General features: G+C 30.7%; 1 protein-coding gene across 1 annotated transcript in view; it reads left to right on the forward strand.

The window, feature by feature from the left end:
- Positions 1 to 10,111, forward strand: part of LOC118185012 (E3 ubiquitin-protein ligase PPP1R11) — a 47,969-nt gene extending 37,858 nt beyond the window's left edge. The window contains exons 3-4 of the mRNA XM_035354776.2: positions 748 to 897; positions 9,368 to 10,111. Coding sequence (XP_035210667.1) covers positions 748 to 897; positions 9,368 to 9,384 — 167 coding nt within the window. The 3' untranslated portion in view covers positions 9,385 to 10,111. The remainder of the gene's footprint in view (positions 1 to 747; positions 898 to 9,367) is intronic.
- Positions 10,112 to 18,777: the final 8,666 nt, after the last annotated feature.

An 18,777-nucleotide genomic window follows, 5' to 3' on the forward strand; every position in this document is an offset into this window, starting at 1 on the left:
CTTTTGCATATTTCAGATTTATTGCTAAACATCAGCATTTCTTAAACTGGGGATCGTGGGACTTGCAGCAGGAGGTTGCCAAAAAATTTAGCAGTTTTGATATTTCTTTAACTTATTATAATAGTTTTACAATTACCAAATATTTTTACACAATGTATCTGAAAGTAGATAAGGTAAGACAATACAGACAAAGAAAAAAGGAAAACGTTTCAATGCATTCTTTTTATAATAGAAACACTAATTTTACTTGCTGGCATTTCGTCTCTTACTTATTTAAAATTTTCACATTGTTCTAAGTCTTAAAACTAGAAATGACTTGAAACTGCAATAGTATATTACAGTACAAGTGAAAAAATTGACAGTTTTGCACGTGATTGTGTTGGATTTGCGCAATGCTTATGAGGTCCCACAAAATCTTCGTAAATATTATGGGGTCCTGGGGGGTCGCAAAACAATCTCAATAATAAAAAGGGGTCACGAGTGAAAAAAGTTTAAAAAACCTACCCTAAATTATTATGATTGACACAAGTTTATGATATACTCTTGTTAGAAGTACCACAAAAATTAATTTATAGGCAAAACAAGTCTGCACTGAATCTATCTGAAAAAAGTTGTAAACTGTTCCTATAATTTGTTTTCAAAAATAATCATTCAGTAAACATACTTTAGTATCATTTTTATGCTTTGTTTTATATTGATATTCACATTAAAATTCAGAGTTTATATACAATTATTTTACATCATTAGGTTGTTGTATTTATGAAAAGCCAAGAGAATTTGGTGAAAGTTCTTCAGAATCAGATGATGAATGTGAACACTGTAAAGGACATATGGAACGTAAACGCCGTCATCCAAAACCGAATTCTTCCCAAGATGAAAATCATATACATCCTGTTGGTAAGCCTGTTTTTATGAATTTTTATGTGCTTTTATAATAGCTAAAGATACATTAAGTAAGAATCCGATTTGCAAATTGAAATTTTTTTCTGAAAAATTCTAATGATTCTGAAGCAGAATAACTGCTATTTAAATGTGCTTTTGAACCAAAATTTTTTAATTTTCAACCAAAGGTACAATTTTTTATTCACTTAAAATTAACCCCAGTAGATCATAAGGATTTTTTTTGGGGGGGATTGCCTTTAATTAGTGAGCTTGTTAAATTTTCAGGTGCCTGGTGAGTTATTAATGCAGCAATGGTTATATATTACGAGACTTCAGTATATTGCCCTACACATTTACAGGCAAGTTGGCTTTTGAAGAAAATTGCAACCACTCATGATTATTGTTACTGTTGAAGATACCTTCATGCTATTTCATTTATTAATAAAATGTGCAGTAAAAGCATTTTCATCTTCATTTTGTTGCAGTAACTGTGCATAAAAGTTGATGCATCGTAAGTCATCTTGATGCAAAACTTGCAGTGTTTTGTAGCGAAATGAGTACAGAATGGCTATTCATAATACCCTACACCCAGTACTTCTCACATTAAATTGAATGTGTAGTGCACGTGTGTTCAACCCACCACTATATTGGAACTTCCTGGAATAGCAACTTGAGTTCTACTACCTACGTCGTGGAGATTTTGTACCATGAAGACTCTTTCAATATTTTAGCCTGTGGATAGCATTGGCATTAGGATAATAGTGTAATGAATAGCCATAAATGTTCTCTTCACAATTCATAAGGTATTACCATCATGTTCATCAAAAAACAGTACATAACATAATATTCTGGGAAGAATGATATCATTTTCATCATCCAAAAATTTACTGTATCGATTAGGCTCCCGATGCCACTTTTTTTATACAAGCCAAATAATAGCTAATGAATATGCGCCTATAGTCAATTGCTTATTATGCAAATTTTCTCCATTTGTAAATATGATGGTTGAAATATGTATTTATTTTACCAAATTCTTCCCAAGATGAAAATCATATACATCCTGTTGGTAAACCTGTTTTTATGAATTTGTATGTGCTTTTATGATAGTTAAAGAGACATTGAATGAAGACATGTATTGTTGTGCATATTCTTTCACATTTTTCGAACACTGTGAGTTGTAGAGGGATGCTTCTTGGTCCTTTTATTATGCTCTCTAAGCAAGAAATCTTGCCCTGCAGAAATTATGTAGTCTTAATTGGGCATCTTATATATTCAATTAATGTTTAATTGCATTATTTTTTTAGACTTTATTTTGTCTCCATATTTTTTAAGAGTAGTCATATGGTGGAGGGCCACAATAATTCACTCTTATATGTATGTAGATTATGAAGGTGAGAAATTTTGTGAAGCATTGTGTTACATTGGAAGCAGCTGTTTGATAGATGATTATGGCAAAATCTGTATAGGTCTTCTCTTTTTTTTATGTGTTTTAATTTAAAGTCGATGATTAAATTAATCAGGGTAACATAAAAGCTAAATTAACTGCAGTAAACATTTCATAATACTTTTCCAGCTACAAAATTTGAGTCTGATATTTATTCCAGTGTTACCTCAAATCACTTGGAATATATGAAATTCCCCCGTACCCATAATTACTATTAAACAGTTATACATATTTAGTGGAATTTTCAGTGTTAAAAGTTTATAAAAGTATTCTTGTTAGTAAATTTTTACTCTTCACCTTATTTTGGGATTTTTATTGATATAAGCTGATATTAAAATTACTGTGAACCACCATAGACAATTTTGTAAGTGTTTCAAAAATTTTTATTCTTTAGCTTTACAGCTTTCATTTCATTAAATATAAGTGGATCTTTAAGGAACAAATGCCATTTTTCATTATTAATGCAAAGCTGTTTATTATCTGTATGTTTGAGCAATCACATATCATTACTAGCTACTATCACATGAAGTGAGCACTATTACGAAACTTGTTTTAAGAATATTGTCAAGATACTTAATTTTATATTGTACATGTTCTTAAAGCTTAACTGTGAATGGCATAACTGCGTTTATCAGGTCATCAGATTTCTTGTTCCATGTTATATATCATCTTGATATTTAATATTTTTTCTTTTCTCCTCACCAACCTCCATGAATGATCTAGATATCCTAATGAACGAAACATGTAGAAACAAAAGGTAAAGTTAGCTTATATGTAATAATAGCAAATTAATGCTTTTTAAATGTACTTCTCATTGGACAGAAATAAAAAGGCTTGCCATTCAAAAGGTTAATATGAAGTTCTGCATGGCTCAACTTGTTATTTCTAAAGTATTCCTGTAATTAATTTCCTGGTTGTATTTTTAAGTTTGTCACTGATCTGTGATTGTTCCAATGAAAGAATCACTAATTGTAAGAGCTGATAAGTGTGTGTCAGCCATGGTGTATATTACCACGCATTGAAATAAAGCATTATGAAAATAGTTTCATGAGGACATATATAGATCTTTTACTGTGTGCATATGACCTATCCTGCCAAAAATTAGAGACCATAAGATAGATATATGCCCTACTTAAACAGCTGTATTTAGTATTGTTGGTATTTTCCTATGAACAAAAGCAGTACCACTTCAGAATGGTACCAAAATGTTTTGTGGCATAGCTGGTTTTATAACCATTACTTTCTTTATAAAATTTTATAATATTTGGTAACTTTCCTTTTGATTGATAACTACATTTTGCACTAATATATTTTGTCATATTTCTACTGAAATGGTGTTAAGTTGCATAGTATCGCCAGTTTATTTTCATCAGTATGACGTTTCATTTATTTAAGATAGATCAGATTTTTACTGTTATTAAGACAGATAAATACACTGGTGTTCAAATTTAAGAGAATCTCAGGGTTCGTACGGTCCTTAAAAGTCCTTAATTTTTTCAAAAATGATTTTGGGTCCTTAAAAGTCCGTAATTTTGGCCAAAATGAAAAAACGGTCCTTAATTTTGCTCATTTGACATTTCTTATCATTTCTAATGATTGCTATTCTCAGTGTGAATTGCGATTTCTCATGAATATGGAATTAAAATTACACGGCTCTTAACCAATTTGTTGGCGGATTTGCGTCGGAAACGATAAAAAAAAAAACAATTAGCTACTCGAACGAAAGTATTGGTGTCTGATTGGCTATTCACCCAATCTTTCGAAACAGGTGTTATCCATAAATTTAGGCAGATTGTGACGAAAGCGTGAAGCCGGAAGTTGTTTAAGAGGCGAAAGTGATGATGAAGTCGCTCGAGAAAAAAAAGGGGGGGGGATTCTGAAAATATTTGCCAAAATTAGAGCAGTCCCAATCTGGAAGGCCACAACCCTTCCGACACCAATAGGAACGAAATGCCTAGAAAGTGCATTTTCAATAAATTGTGGCCTCATCAAGCTGACTACAAAGACTGGATATTGATGGATGACAATCCTTATAAAGCTAAATGTGGTCTTTGTGTGAAACAAATTGAAATTTCTAGAATGGGAGAGTCATCGCTGAAAATTCACATGAAAATTAAGTTTCGTTTTATCATTTCAATTTGTTTTTACACGGTTTTGCTTAGCTTAATTTCTGTTTTTGTTTCAATTAAGCCATAAATTAATTTTTTATCACCTTCTACAGAGTTTATTCTCTTTTGCACATACTATACGTATGGGATATCGGGATTATGAGTTTATTTCTGCAGATGGATTGTTATCGATTTCGCTGGAAATATGTTGGCTCCATTTCGATTTTAGGTCGCCAAGGGCAAATTCAGTAACGCTAGCCGAGAAAAGTGAAGTTCGGAAATACGTTTTGAAGCTTCAATAGACAATTAAGTATTTGGTTTAATCCTATGCTGTTAATAGTAATGCATTACTTTTGCTAATGGCGATACAATTATTAGTTGAAAACAACTAACTAATTAAAAAATTTTTAATATTTTTAAAGCTGAAAACAACTAATTGAAACTAATTTTCCTGAATTAACTAGACGCAAAATTAACTTTCATGAATTACTAAAGTTATTGGGTAGAAGTTTAACTGAAAATATACATTCCATATTATATATATATATATATAATACGGACAGTACAAAGTCCGAGGTCTGGACTCATCGGGACTTCGGCGATCCCAGATTTGAGATTTTTCCGGATATTAGATCATTTTAAATCTACTAAGATGGCACGTAGAAATTATGAAATAATGAAACATTTATGATTTAAAGGGTATCAAAATTTACAAAAGAAAAGAGCTTAGTATTTATATGTTTACTTTATTAAACATTTCTTTCAATGTGAGTTGTTTGATTTGTTTTCTCTGCTAATACTTTAGACTAATACTATAGACATATAATTTCTTGTTCAGTTATTAAGTTCCATTGTTCAAGTCCTGTTATTGCTGTGTCGAGAATTCCGAATAACTTGTCAATCCAAATTTTTTCTCGTTCAGTAACCTCTCTGTTACTTTCTTCACTATCGGTAGCTGTATTTTCTGGATTTAGAACCATACTACAGATTTTGCCCTCCGTTCATTGATTGATGATTGGGGCATTGTCATCGCAATGAAAAACTCCTGTTTAACTTCCCTAAATTCTGCCGCCTGGTGCGGCCATGCGAGCTCTGGTGCTGGTTCTGGCTTTATGTGAATAACAAATCAGTTATTCTTAATTCAAATAGCACTAAATATAATCGTTTGTCCTATGAGTATCATTAACAAAATCTATTTTTAGCATAAGGAAAGAAATTTCTGTTAAATCTCCCCTTGTCAACATTTTAGCGCATTAAACTTAAATCTGTAATCAGATAATACTCTTATTTGGCGTCGCTGCATGAGTCATCACTCAAGTTGTCATCCGTTGATAAACATGTGGTGATGAAAGCAAAATACAATAAATAATGATTTGCAATTTCGGCATCAAGGATATAAAATATTAGTTGGTGTAAAATTAACAAATGTTTTGGTTTGAGATTATGCCAAGCAGATACGCAGTTATGGAGTCAAGTTACTAATCACACAAATTTATGCTAAAATAATTACTTCTTCAATAATGAGATATTTTATTTAGCGCCAAACTGAGATTAAGAATCGGGATTTCCGGCATGTTTTTTTATGATGAGGAAAAAAATCTAATGCGCATGTGTAAAGCATACCCCTTCCCTCCAAAAAAGCCCTAAAAAATTGGTTGGTGGTGGCTTTGAGGTCCGGATTTTAGATCATTCCAGGTATTGGATGTCCGGATCTCTGACTTTGTACTGTATATATATATATATATATAGTAAAAAATGTATATTTTCAGTATACATTTCTTATCATATATATATATACATACATTGTATACATATATATGCGATATTGCATGTAATGCCCCTTTTAGGTGCAAAACATCTCTCCCTTCTCAATTGAGTTTCTTCTAACAGTATCATGAATTTTGTCAAGTTAGAAGAACCATCTACTTCAGGAAAAGATGCAACTGCTAACTCAACATTAATAAGTGTAGAAAATAATAAAAACAATTATTTTCTTTTCAAATCTAGCCACTATTCTTTTAAATCGTGCAATGATATTGGGCCGTTATTCACTAAAATGTTCCCAGATAGTTCCATTGCAAAACAGTTTTCATGTGGTGAAAAGAAATGTGCTTATATCTGTTATTTTGGTCTTGGCCTTTATTTTAAAACTTTGTTACTAAAGCATTGTAAAAATGCTGAGTTTTTTACATTACTATTTGATGAGACTCTTAATCTGACAAATCAAAAGAAGCAACTAGATATTCATGTGAGGTACTGGCATCACGAAAATAAGGTCAGAACTCAGAACCTTACTTCTGCATTTATAGGGCATGTAACAAGTGAAATTATTTTATCCAAATATGAATGTGTTGAAAAACTAGACTTGTCATAACTCTTAAAAATATCTATGGATGGTCCTGCAGTAAACTGGAAATTTTATGATTTATTGCAACAGGACTTGACAAAGGAATATAACATTCAATGCTTGACATTAGGGACATGCGGTTTACACATTCTTAACAATGCTTTCAAGCATGGGATGTCATCCACTGGCTGGGACATTCCATCATTCTTATCCTCCTTATATTGGATTTTTAAAAATTCCCCTGCAAGACGTGAAGATTTTTTAAGTATATCTGGCTTAAAAACGCTACCTGTGAAGTTCTGCTTTTACTGATGGTTGCAAAATGTCCCAGCATTTGAAAGAGCCATTGAAATATGGGATGACTTGCTACTGTACATTAAAAAAGTTGAAATGGGGAAGCTTAAAAAAAATTCATTGAAATCCTTCTCAAATATTTTGAAGGCAACTAAAGATAAAACATTTCTTATAAAATTAATTTTTTTTTTCTCTCTCTGTCGAAAATATTATTGCCTTTCCTTGAATATTATCAAAGTGATAAACCACTTATTCCCTTTTTTGCTGAAGATATCTTAAAACTTGTAAATGATTGCCTTCAGCACTTTAAAATTTTGAAACTAGAATATTCAAAAATAAGCAGAAAATCTTTATAAATTTAATTTTAATGATCCAAATTGTTATAATGATAAAAGTAAAGTTTATTTGGGATTTATTGCTGAGCAGTTAATGAATGATAAATGCCGCAAGAAGGACATTTCACAAACTGAAAGTTTTGCATTGAAACAAGAAGGTCAACAATGTGTCTTAACAATGGTACAGCACTTAATGTCTAAATGTCCAATAAATTATTCTCTTATTCAAAATGCATCTTGTATAGACCCGCGATTGATGGTTAAAAGTCCAGAAAAAGCCCAGAACAAAATGAAAATAGTTCTAATGGTATTAATGTGGAATAAACGTGTTTTACAAGATGATTGTGATGAAATTCTGCTGCAGTTTGGAGAGTTTCTAGACAAAGTAGTTAAGACAAATTTAAATGAATTTTCTACTTTTGATCCTCAAAATCTTTCTCTTGACACATTTCTCACTTCTTATTTTCATGATTTTCGCTATTAAAAAAAGTATGGAAAATAGTGAAAATGATTCTTATCTTGTCACATGGACAGGCTTCTGTGGAAAGGGACTTCTCTGTAAATAAAGCAATTGAAATTGAAAATTTAAGTGACTCATCATACATTTTTCAATGCACAGTATTTGATTACATAAAATTTTCTGGAGGTATTCTTAATATCGAAATTAATAAAGAAATGAGATCAGCAGCAGCTTCTGCAAGGTCTAAATATATGCAGTATTTAGAAGAACAAAAATCTTTAACTAAATCTGAAAATTCAAAGAGGAAAAGAAATATTAGTGAGAAAGAATTTGATTATATGAAGCAGAAGAAAAAATTTCTTCAAAGCGACATTGAAGATATTAATGAAGAAGTAGATGCTTTAGCAAATGAAGCTGAGACCTGCAGGAACATTGATTTGTTTATCAAAGCAAATGAACTTAGAAGAATAGTTAAAGAAAAGGAAATAGACATAAATAAATTAGATGTTAAAATAGCTGAAAAGATTTCAGATTTAAAAAAAGCACAAATGTTTTGTATCTTTTATTGTACAGTTTATTATTCTAGTATCTTTCAAAAAACCAAGGAAATAAATTGTATGTTTACAAATCAGTTATTTTAATCTGCAAAATATTCTTACATTATGATTATAATAGTACAGTCAACCTGTGTTTAAATAAATATCAAATAAGTTAAATAATAATCATTAAATCTCTAAAATAGTGACTGTTATTAGTGTAAAATACACTTATACATGTTTTTCAAGAAATTATGTTCCTAATTTAATGTTATTCTACTTCATAACTTGTAGGGAGTTTTAATTTTCAAAATTGTTTTATGGTAAGTATTAAATTGAATTTAATAATAGTGCATAATACACACTTCTGTTAGTTTCTTAAAGTGAAATTACAAGCATGAAGTCGGTTGTATGGATAATTGCTTTATTCTATTCTGTTCTTTTTTTTTTTTTTTTTTTTTTTTTGTTTGTTTGTTTGTTTGCTGATAGGTCCTTAATTTTTTCTTTGATGGTCCTTAAAAGTCCTTAATTTTCATGTAAGAAAATGTGTACGAACCCTGGAATCTGCATATTTTGGAGATTTTCTTGAAAGATGCAGAATGAAAATGTGAATTATGTTTCTAAACAAACCAAAAAAAAAAAAAAAAAAAAAAAAAAAGGCATATTTTGATGTGCATCAACCAATACCTGTTTCAGATTTAATTAAAGTCTATCTGTCCTGGAAAAAATTGAGTGTATGTGAAAGTTCTCTTCATTTTAAACACCAGTGTATTTCAGAAATGTGTTGCCATAAATAATGAACCAGCCATCTCTAAGTTTGAAACTGCAATCCAGAAATTTTTGTTACACATTTTATAACATTTGTTTACAAATCAAGAGAAAATAATAGGTTATATATATATATATGTAATGTGTGTGTGGTAGTTGAATAGATTATTCTAAGATTTTTCTTTCTTTTCAGAGCCAGAAAGTAAATGAAGACGGTGTGAATTATGTTATTTATTCAAGATGTGTATATATGTTTGTATATAGCCATTTTTTGATTGATTAATATCTGAATATGGTAATTTTTACTTTACAGTGTTGTTTATAAACTACCATATTCAGTATGAATTTCGAATTATAGCCATTTTTTTGGCTGTTATACATCGGAATATGGTAAAATTTGCTTCATAGTGCTATATATAAAATATAAACCGTGGTAATTGCTACTTTTTGCTTAGCTAAGATTTAATTAGATGTGTAGGAGGATATTAAAGAAATCAGTATATATATGTTTTATAATCGTATATTTTACTGTTTAGAAAAGTATTTTATAAAGTATGTTACTTCATTAAAAAAGAATATACTTTTCTTTTTAAAGTAACACTAAAATAAAGGATATTTTTTATCAGTGATATTTAATAAATCATGTTTGCAGAATGAAAAATTATAGATCATGCTGCAATTTTAATTTTGAGAAAATTAGTAGCCAAATTTGAATGTAGAATATAATTATGAATAATCAAAATTTTTTCCATGATGAGTAGTTTTCTTAACATATCACACTTTCAAAATATATTTTAAGCTGGTGGTAATCTTAATTTTGAATAAAGTGGTTTGCTAAACTGTTAATTTATATTCAAGGCCTTTTTGCATAATTGTAAAGTCTTTTTATGGATAATGTTGAGAAATACAATGAATAAATAAAATAAAATAAAAAATACTGTGTATATTTTGCTGATGCACCGATTTTTTTTTTTTTTAAATCAAGAATATTAACTACTGACAGGAAGAAAGTGCTGTCACAAATATTTTTTTTTAAATTATTGGCAACAATCAGTGGTGATTCCATTACCAGAGACTCAAACAAGCTAGGTGGGTAATGTATTACAACAGTTAAAGTTGGAAAGAAATGCAGATTGTTACTAGATTTGTGACAACTTTTTTAATTCTATCTCTTGCAGTGCAAGTGAAGAACTGGAAAAGATGAGATATAGGAACATGTATTTAAATATATAATACAGGAATTTAAAAATTGTTCTGTTTATGTTTTGGTAATTTATGTCATGTATTATATATACAGCATCCCCTATTTTCCCTTTGATTATGTGCATATATTTAAGATTATACTGCATATATTTAAGATACTTGTCTGTTTAGTACCATTAATACTTTCATATTATTTTTTTCCTTTCCTGTTTCTATGTAATTTTATATGAAAATTCAATTGAACCTCACTATAATGAACTTCTAGGGATTTAAAATTTGATTCACAGTTATATCTAATAGCTGATAAGAAAAAAAATTAATCATCTTATAAAGTAATGGGCAAACTGATTGATAAATCCCCCCCCTAAAAAAGAGGGATTAGACATGCAACACAGCGAGTAGAAAATTTAACTTTCTTTATTATGCATTTAGGCATCATCAACATCAGCAGAAATATCTGCAATGTTGAGGCATTTTTTATATTTATTTCTGTCACGTTTGAAAAAGTTCCATGTCGCAATGGCATCTCAATATTTTAAAATACTGGAATACCACTTTTTTTCCTTAGCCATTTGGGAATAAGCAAATCCTCATTTTTTATCTTCAACACCCTTTGCTCACCAACATACTGAAAACTCCAGATATCTGATTCTGTAGCTGATTGCCAAGATTTTTCTCACACTTCCATTTCATTAAAATATTAAATGTTATAATCTTCTTGATTGTCATACTTCTCCAAAATACTTTAAACAAGCTGCATTCTGTAATGACATATCAAGCTCATGATTATGCCTTGGTCCATGGGTTCAGGATTGAAGTTGTACATGGGGGCAAGGAAACAAACTTAATCTAGTCTTGAGTTTTTAACACCCATGGTGTGTAGTTCACTTGTCAGTGTTTCACTTTTAGGTCAAAAACCTGTCATCGCACTTTCAGAGCCCTTCTTCAAACAAGTCATCTTACCTTACAATTAGCTTTAACCTTCTGAGCGTTATGACCGGGTTTAGGCGGTCAAGATGGCCTACCTCGAAAGCATTACCTCGCATCTGGGCGGTCACTGGAAAAGTGTTTGAAAGCGTTACTGACGGTTCTAGGCAGTCAATGGTGAAGACCTCGAAAGCGTTATGACCGCCTTAAAGCGCCCGTGCAGATATCTTCCACCACCCCTCTTATTTCTGGAACCCTGGAGATCTCTAAATGACAACTCTCAGTAGGAGTTTAAGAGGGTTGTTCTTCTTCGTTTTAGACCTCTATGTTTTATCGCCAAGAAAGTGTTTAGACATATGACAAACTGGCGCGAACGTTCTTCACTAAATAAATAAGCAGCGTGTAAAAATTTCCCAATACTATGTTTAAACAGATAACATTTTCATAAAATATCCTTTAGATTTTAAACTAAATTCTCAGAAATATGCAAAATGCTTGTAAATTCAATTAAAAAATAGCATTTCAAAATACTTGTATTATTTAAATAAATTTACTTATGTTTATGTAGATGCATAAAACTGGCAAGTTAAAAACTTTCATTTAATTCGCACGAACAGAATAGTACTGCATTCAGTTAACCTGAATTACATGCAATTGCATATAAAGAATAACATTACTTAAGCAATAAGTCAGATAAAAATTAGAAAATCAATAGTCTATTTTTATAAGTTATAATAGGCGTATTCTTGATAGGGGTTTATAAAATGCAAACTAATTTAATAGTAAATATAATAATAGGGACTTATTCTTTTTGGAACAATACTCGTCGCTTATACTGGTTTGCTAAAGTTTTGTTCTAATGCATTTTAAATCGTCCAGTGCTTTTAATGTACATTGATATGAATGTGATTTTTATTAGAAAAAATTTTAATAAGTTTGATTTTCTTTTGTACTCATGCTTTACTTAATATATATTACTTTGTTCAACGCAATGAAACTATAAGCAGCAACGAACAGCTGAGTTAAAATTTCCATATTTTGTTACCTAAATTATTAAAATACTATACAGCGTAACATCTGAGTTTCCGAAATGTAACCCGCAACTTTTCTAGGAGTTACAAATTTGAGTTAAAAAAATAGCATTAATTTATCAATAAAAACTAAATACTAATAAGAAAAAACGCACAAATGTTTTTTTTAATGTTTGTTTAGTTTATTTTATTGTTTTCGGATATATATTGTTGGCGAATGGTGAAGTTGTCGTTGGAAAATGACACATAATAAAGATAAAAAAGAAGAATGATATGTATTATTTATTATTCAAAATGCATATAAATTTCCTTTAAAATAGTATCAGTCTTTGATTGAATGTTGTCTAGACAGTTGCAATGATATTTTAACTTGATTAACATATCAAATACAGTTTCCTTTTCGATAACTTCGTCAGCAATCTGAAGAACCTTTTCGATTCTGTTGTTCAGAGGCCAATATTTAGAGTAAAGAAGCCAACGTAGGACAACACACTTTATTTACACGAATAATGAATAGAAAGATCACACAGGAAATCATACTGACCATCACACAGCAATTAACATTTCACCATCTGCCTACGCTCGAAGCTCAAATGACGGATGTGTCTGTAGAAGAGACAGTTGTGCCATCATAATTAATACGCATGCGCACAAGAAAAAAACGTTCGCTCGCCTCTACCCAACACACCCCTCCTGCGAGCAACATTTTTTCAATACAAAAATGAAATACAAACAATATATAACACATTACATTAAGAAATTAAGGAAATTATTTTCAAAGTATACATTAATTTTTCTTCACTGACACTCTTAGTAAGAAAATCTGCAATCATATTATCAGTTTGTGAATATTCCAACTTAATGACATTGTCCTTTGTTAAGTCCTTCATAAAATGGAAACGTAAGTTCATGTGTCTGGATTTCGTAGAAGATCTGGCAGAGTTGATCCACTGGATGGCAGCTTGACTGTCTGTATTCAAAACCACTGCACCATTCAAAAATTGTTTACATTTTAATTCTGATAACAACTTTACAGTCCAAATAATATCCTTACAAATTTCAGAAATAGAAAATAATTCTGCTTCACAAGTAGACAAACTAACACTTCTCTGCTTACGACATTTCCAAGAAATCAAATGAATCACCTAGTAAAATAGTACCACCAGAAAATGACTTACCATTTTCTTCATTTCCCCAGCTAGCATCAGCATATGCATTTAAAACTCCAAAATCATTGCTATAGAAAAGTTTTTTATTTTTTGTACCTTTCAAATACCTTAATTCCCTTTTAGCCAAAAGATAATGCCTTTTTTCTGGTACATGATTAAATTGTGACAAATAAGTTGTTACAAATGATATATCAGGACGTGTTCTATTCGCTAAATATAAAAGTTCCCCAATTAATTCCTGATACAAAATTGCATCAATTTTTTTCATTTGTACATGAAAAACCTTTATCTGCCCCTTTAACGATTGGCGTTTTACAATTTTACAATTTTCCATATTGTGTTTAGTCAATAAAGATTCAATATATTCTGTTTGAGACAAACATATATCATTTTCAAGTTTTTCTATTTACATTCCCAAAAATTTTGAATTAGTATTTTCATGTAACTCAAATATATTTTTAATTTTAGAAACAATATTTTCAAGCATTTCTTTATTATTACAGAATACAGCTAAATCATCAACATACAAACACAATATAAAAATGTTTTTGATATCATTATAAATGAATATACAATTATCGGATGCTAACTGTACCAGTCCAAGTTTTTCTAATTCAGTTTTTATTTTCATATACCAATTTCTACCCGATTGAGGCAACCCATAAATACTTTTCTTCAATTTACATACTTTTCCTTCTCCAATCAGTTTTTCATAACCAGGTGGAGGAGTCATATACACATCCTCGTTTAAGTCACTGTACAAGCATGCTGTTTTTACATCATAAAATTTAACAGTCAAGTTTAATTTAGCTGAAAGTGCAAGCAATAATCTAAAACATTCAATGTTAACTACTGGTGAATATGATTCGGTATAATCCTTATTTTTTATTTGATTAAACCCAGCTGCTACTAATCGTGCTTTATATTTTACTTCCCCAGAGTCTCCTTCCTTCAAAGTATACACACACCTACTTTTTACTAATTTTATTTTTTCAGGCCTCTCTGCTATTTCCCACACTTCGTGTTTATGTAATGAATCTAATTCATTTTCCATTGCCGATTTCCAGTCATACCAATTAGCACTTTGTTTTGCTTCTGAAAAATCATTTGGAACATTACTGATTATACTTGATGCTAGTTGTTTTGATTTGAGCCTCTGGGATCGTCTTAATGGTATTTTATTTCTGTATTTATTACTTGTTTCATAGCTATCAAATGTTTGGACTTTATTCCCCCTGTCATCACCACCGCTGGCTCATGTCCAAATCCCAAGTTTCTAAGGCTTTATTTTCTCCCATATAATTACTACCCTTTAAAGATTCGTTAAATTTAACTGATCGTTCTTCAATTATTTTATTACTTGCTATATCATAAATACGATATCCTTTTCTTTCTCTAACGCACCCTAACATTATCCCTCTTTTTCCTGGTATGTCAAATTTGTTTTGCATTACTTTCGGAATGTGAAAGTATGCCACACATCCAAACTTTTTTAGATAGTTTAATTTGGGTTTTTTACCAGTCCAAATTTCTAAAGGAATTTTTTCTTTTCCTTTCCGGGGTGTTAAATTTGATACTTGAGTACTAAAATTAATTGTTTCTGCCCAGAATTTTACCGGAAGCTCACTCTCATGTAGTAATGTCCTAGCCCTTTCTAAAAGAACTCTGTTTGCCCGTTCAGCTTTCCCATTACTCTCACTGTTATATGGAATTGTTTTTTCCTGAAAAATACCTGAATTAGCAAGATAATTATCTAATTGTTGATTTACAAATTCTAAACCATTGTCTGTTCTCAAACGTTTAATTCTTTTACCAGTTAAATTTTCATACTTAGCTTTCAATTTACAAAATGCGTCAAATACTTCACTTTTACTTTTAAGAAAATAAGTAAAATACATTCCAGAAAAATCATCCACTAAGATCATAAAATATTTAGACCCATCAATTGATTCAGTTTGAACAGGGCCACATAGATCCGAATGAATTAATTCTAAAATTTCTGAACTCTGATTAATGTCAATATTTGGATGACTTTTTCTAGTTATTTTACTTATGTCACAAGTTTCACACTTAAAATCACTTACATCATTAATATCAATGTATTCTTTCATTTTAAGCATATATTTTGGATTTAAATGGCACAATCTACTATGCCAAATTTCATAATTATTACCAGCACAATCATTAGCAATGCAAGATTCAGAATTATAATATGGTTCTAAATTAACTTCAAGCCTGCCGTTATTCTTAAATGCTTTAAAAAGTAATTCATTACACTTACTAAAAATTAATACAGAATTATTCCTTGATTCAATCTTACATCCTTTATCCATTAAGGCAGTGAGTGACAGTAAGTTATTTCTTAAATCAGGAATATAACTAACATTACTAATAGTTAAATTAATAAAACTAGAATTCTTTGTATTTATAGTTTTTGCTTTAATAGTACCAATACCTTCCGAATATATTTTTGAATGTTTACCTGCCTGGTAAATTTCCCTCACCTCTGGTTTAATATTCTGAAACCAAAAGAAGTCTTTTGCCATGTGTCCGGTTGCACAACTATCAAACAACCAAATTTTATCACATTCATCATTTTTTCCACGCGTAAGTTGAAGAGCAAAATCACTTTCATCAGAACGAGATGAAATGTTCACACTTGTAGATTGTGACTTCTTTCTTTCCTTGTTACCTTTGGATAACTCACTTTTTGGATTCTTGTTTCTGCAATAGCAGTCCTTCGCGATGTGACCAGGCCGTCGGCAAATGTAACAAATTCTTGGCTTATAGTTTTTATTCCTTCTTGATATGAACGCCTCTGCATTGTTTCCATCAGGTCGTTTCCCATTCGTTGAATTGTGAACGGACTCTTCCTCACGGAATATTTCTAGTACTTCATCAATTGTTTTTTCACGCTGAGTTTTTACAATTTCCCTAACTCGAGAGAATTTTCCACGAAGTCCACGGACTGTGTAAAACACCAGTTTCCGAGGAGATACGTCTAGTCCTAGCGATTGGCATTTAGTTGCTATTCCTCTCACTCTTGCGATATAATCATTAGCCGACTCATGCAACTTCATTTCTAAATTTTTTAACTCATTACCAGCATCTATTTTCCGATCTTCGGCTTGTCTCGTAAATGTTGACTTTATTTTTTCTCAAAGAATTTTTGCATTCTCTTTAGTGGAGAACTGAAACGCCTGTTGATCCGATAGTGAAAGTTTTATATATGCTACGGCGTCAGCGTTTTTCTCATTCCACAATCTTTCATCTTTCTCGTCTAAGTTTTCTGGTTTCGCTGTCGAAATTACCGAGTCAAGTCTTTTCAATGATAAGGCAGTTTTAATTTTCAATGCCCAAATAAAATAGTTCTCTCCAGTTAATTCGAGAACGTTCCACTTCTCCATTTTTGGCTTCTACTAAGACACTTTCGGTTTCGACTTGGTATTTTATATCCAATTCTTCTTGACAAAACAACGGAGCTGCTACCAGTTGTTGTTCAGAGGCCAATATTTAGAGTAAAGAAGCCAACATAGGACAACACACTTTATTTACATGAATAATCAATAAAAAGATCACACAGGAAATCATACTGACCATCACACAGCAATTAACATATCACCATCTCCCTACGCTCGAATGACGGATGTGACGGTAGAAGAGACAACTGCCCCATCATAATTAATACGCATGCGCACAAGAAAAAAACGTTCGCTCGTCTACCCAACAGATTCATTAGATGATTTTGAATAAAACTTGGATTAATCCAATTAAAAAAATATTTAGAATTACCAAAATAATAAAAGCTAATCTTATTTTATTTATCAAAGTACTACATTATTTAGTCAGCGAGAACTGATCATAAAATCTGAGTCTTATGCCCAAGATTGAGAGGTCTAAGGATTAAAAAAAGCTTCTCCTTCTAGAGAAAATCATCACATATTATGGAAAAGATTTTGCAAGACATCATTATTTTAGACAAAACACGACTTTTTTAATTTAATCTCGTGTATTAGAGATCAAGTATTTTACCATAACTTTGTTTTCACATATGCAGATGATCGCCGTGTTTTTAACTTCCATAGCTTAAATTAAAGAAATACACATAGCAACTTAAACCATGAACATTTGCCTTAAGAGTTTTTTTTTTTTTTTTTTTTTTTTTTTTTTTTTTTTTTTGACATGCTATGTGAAGAAATGACTAAATATTGATTGATTTTACATTTATGTTAAATGACAGTGATTAAAAAAGAATAGCTGTAGATGTGTAAAAAACCTGTACATGTAACCTTCTGTATTTCTAAAGGAAAGCTTAAAATGGTTCACAATAACAGATGGCTTTGATCATTCAGTAAAGTCATCGTAGGTATATTCAGTTCGCGGTTTTCAAGAACTGCAGCAGTTCAGATTTATCACAAAAGAGTAATTACACCCCTGGGGGGAATGCTTTACTTACGGAACGGAAAAACAAGTTTTTAAACATACGCATACAAAAGGCGTACCTTTTCTCACAACATAAATAGCAGATGTGATAATTTGAACACATGCTTTCAATCAGTTGCTTCCTCCTAACAAAGGTTCCTAGCAAAGTCTTGTAGTGTTTTAACTATGCTGTGCTCGAGCATTGTGAATAATTTGAAACAGTATTAAGTTGTAATTACTGGTTAAAATGGCTTAAAACAAATTGATATAATATACAAAAGTTTGTAAAAATGAAAACTGGAGTCACTTCCTTTCACATAATTTCTGACTAGCTCTTCCAAAATATTTTAAAGCTTACTTTACAACACACTCGAAAAGTCTACATTTTGGGAAATTCATTTACTGTTTTTAGTTAGTAGTTTTAATTGGTTTTGTGATGTAAGAAGGCATTTAATCGTTGTTGCTGTGTTACAGTGCTTATTTTTTTCTATAAGTGCTTGTAAGGCAGCAATAACACAAATATTGCTTTATTTGGTAATATTATAATGCATAGAGGAACTTACAAAAAGAACAAAAATAATTTTTTCTTTATAATATGTCCTTAAAGGGTTTCCAATGAAAGCATAGATAACTAAGTAGTCACATTAATAACATTATATCAATTAATTTACTAACCGAATATGATAAAAATTTCAAATTCGAAATCCGTCTTTTTACTGAGTATTTTTCTCAGAAAGAAAAAATCTTCAAAAAATCTATGCTGTTAATACATTTTTGGATAACTTCCTGAGAGGAATTCATTGATAATAATAATATATAGAATCCATTAGGTGCTTAAAGCGATAGCTATG

The sequence above is a fragment of the Stegodyphus dumicola genome, chromosome 5, assembly GCF_044657685.1.
Source record: "Stegodyphus dumicola isolate Sdum_Otavi_A_Nest chromosome 5, ASM4465768v1".
Classification (NCBI taxonomy): domain Eukaryota; kingdom Metazoa; phylum Arthropoda; class Arachnida; order Araneae; family Eresidae; genus Stegodyphus; species Stegodyphus dumicola.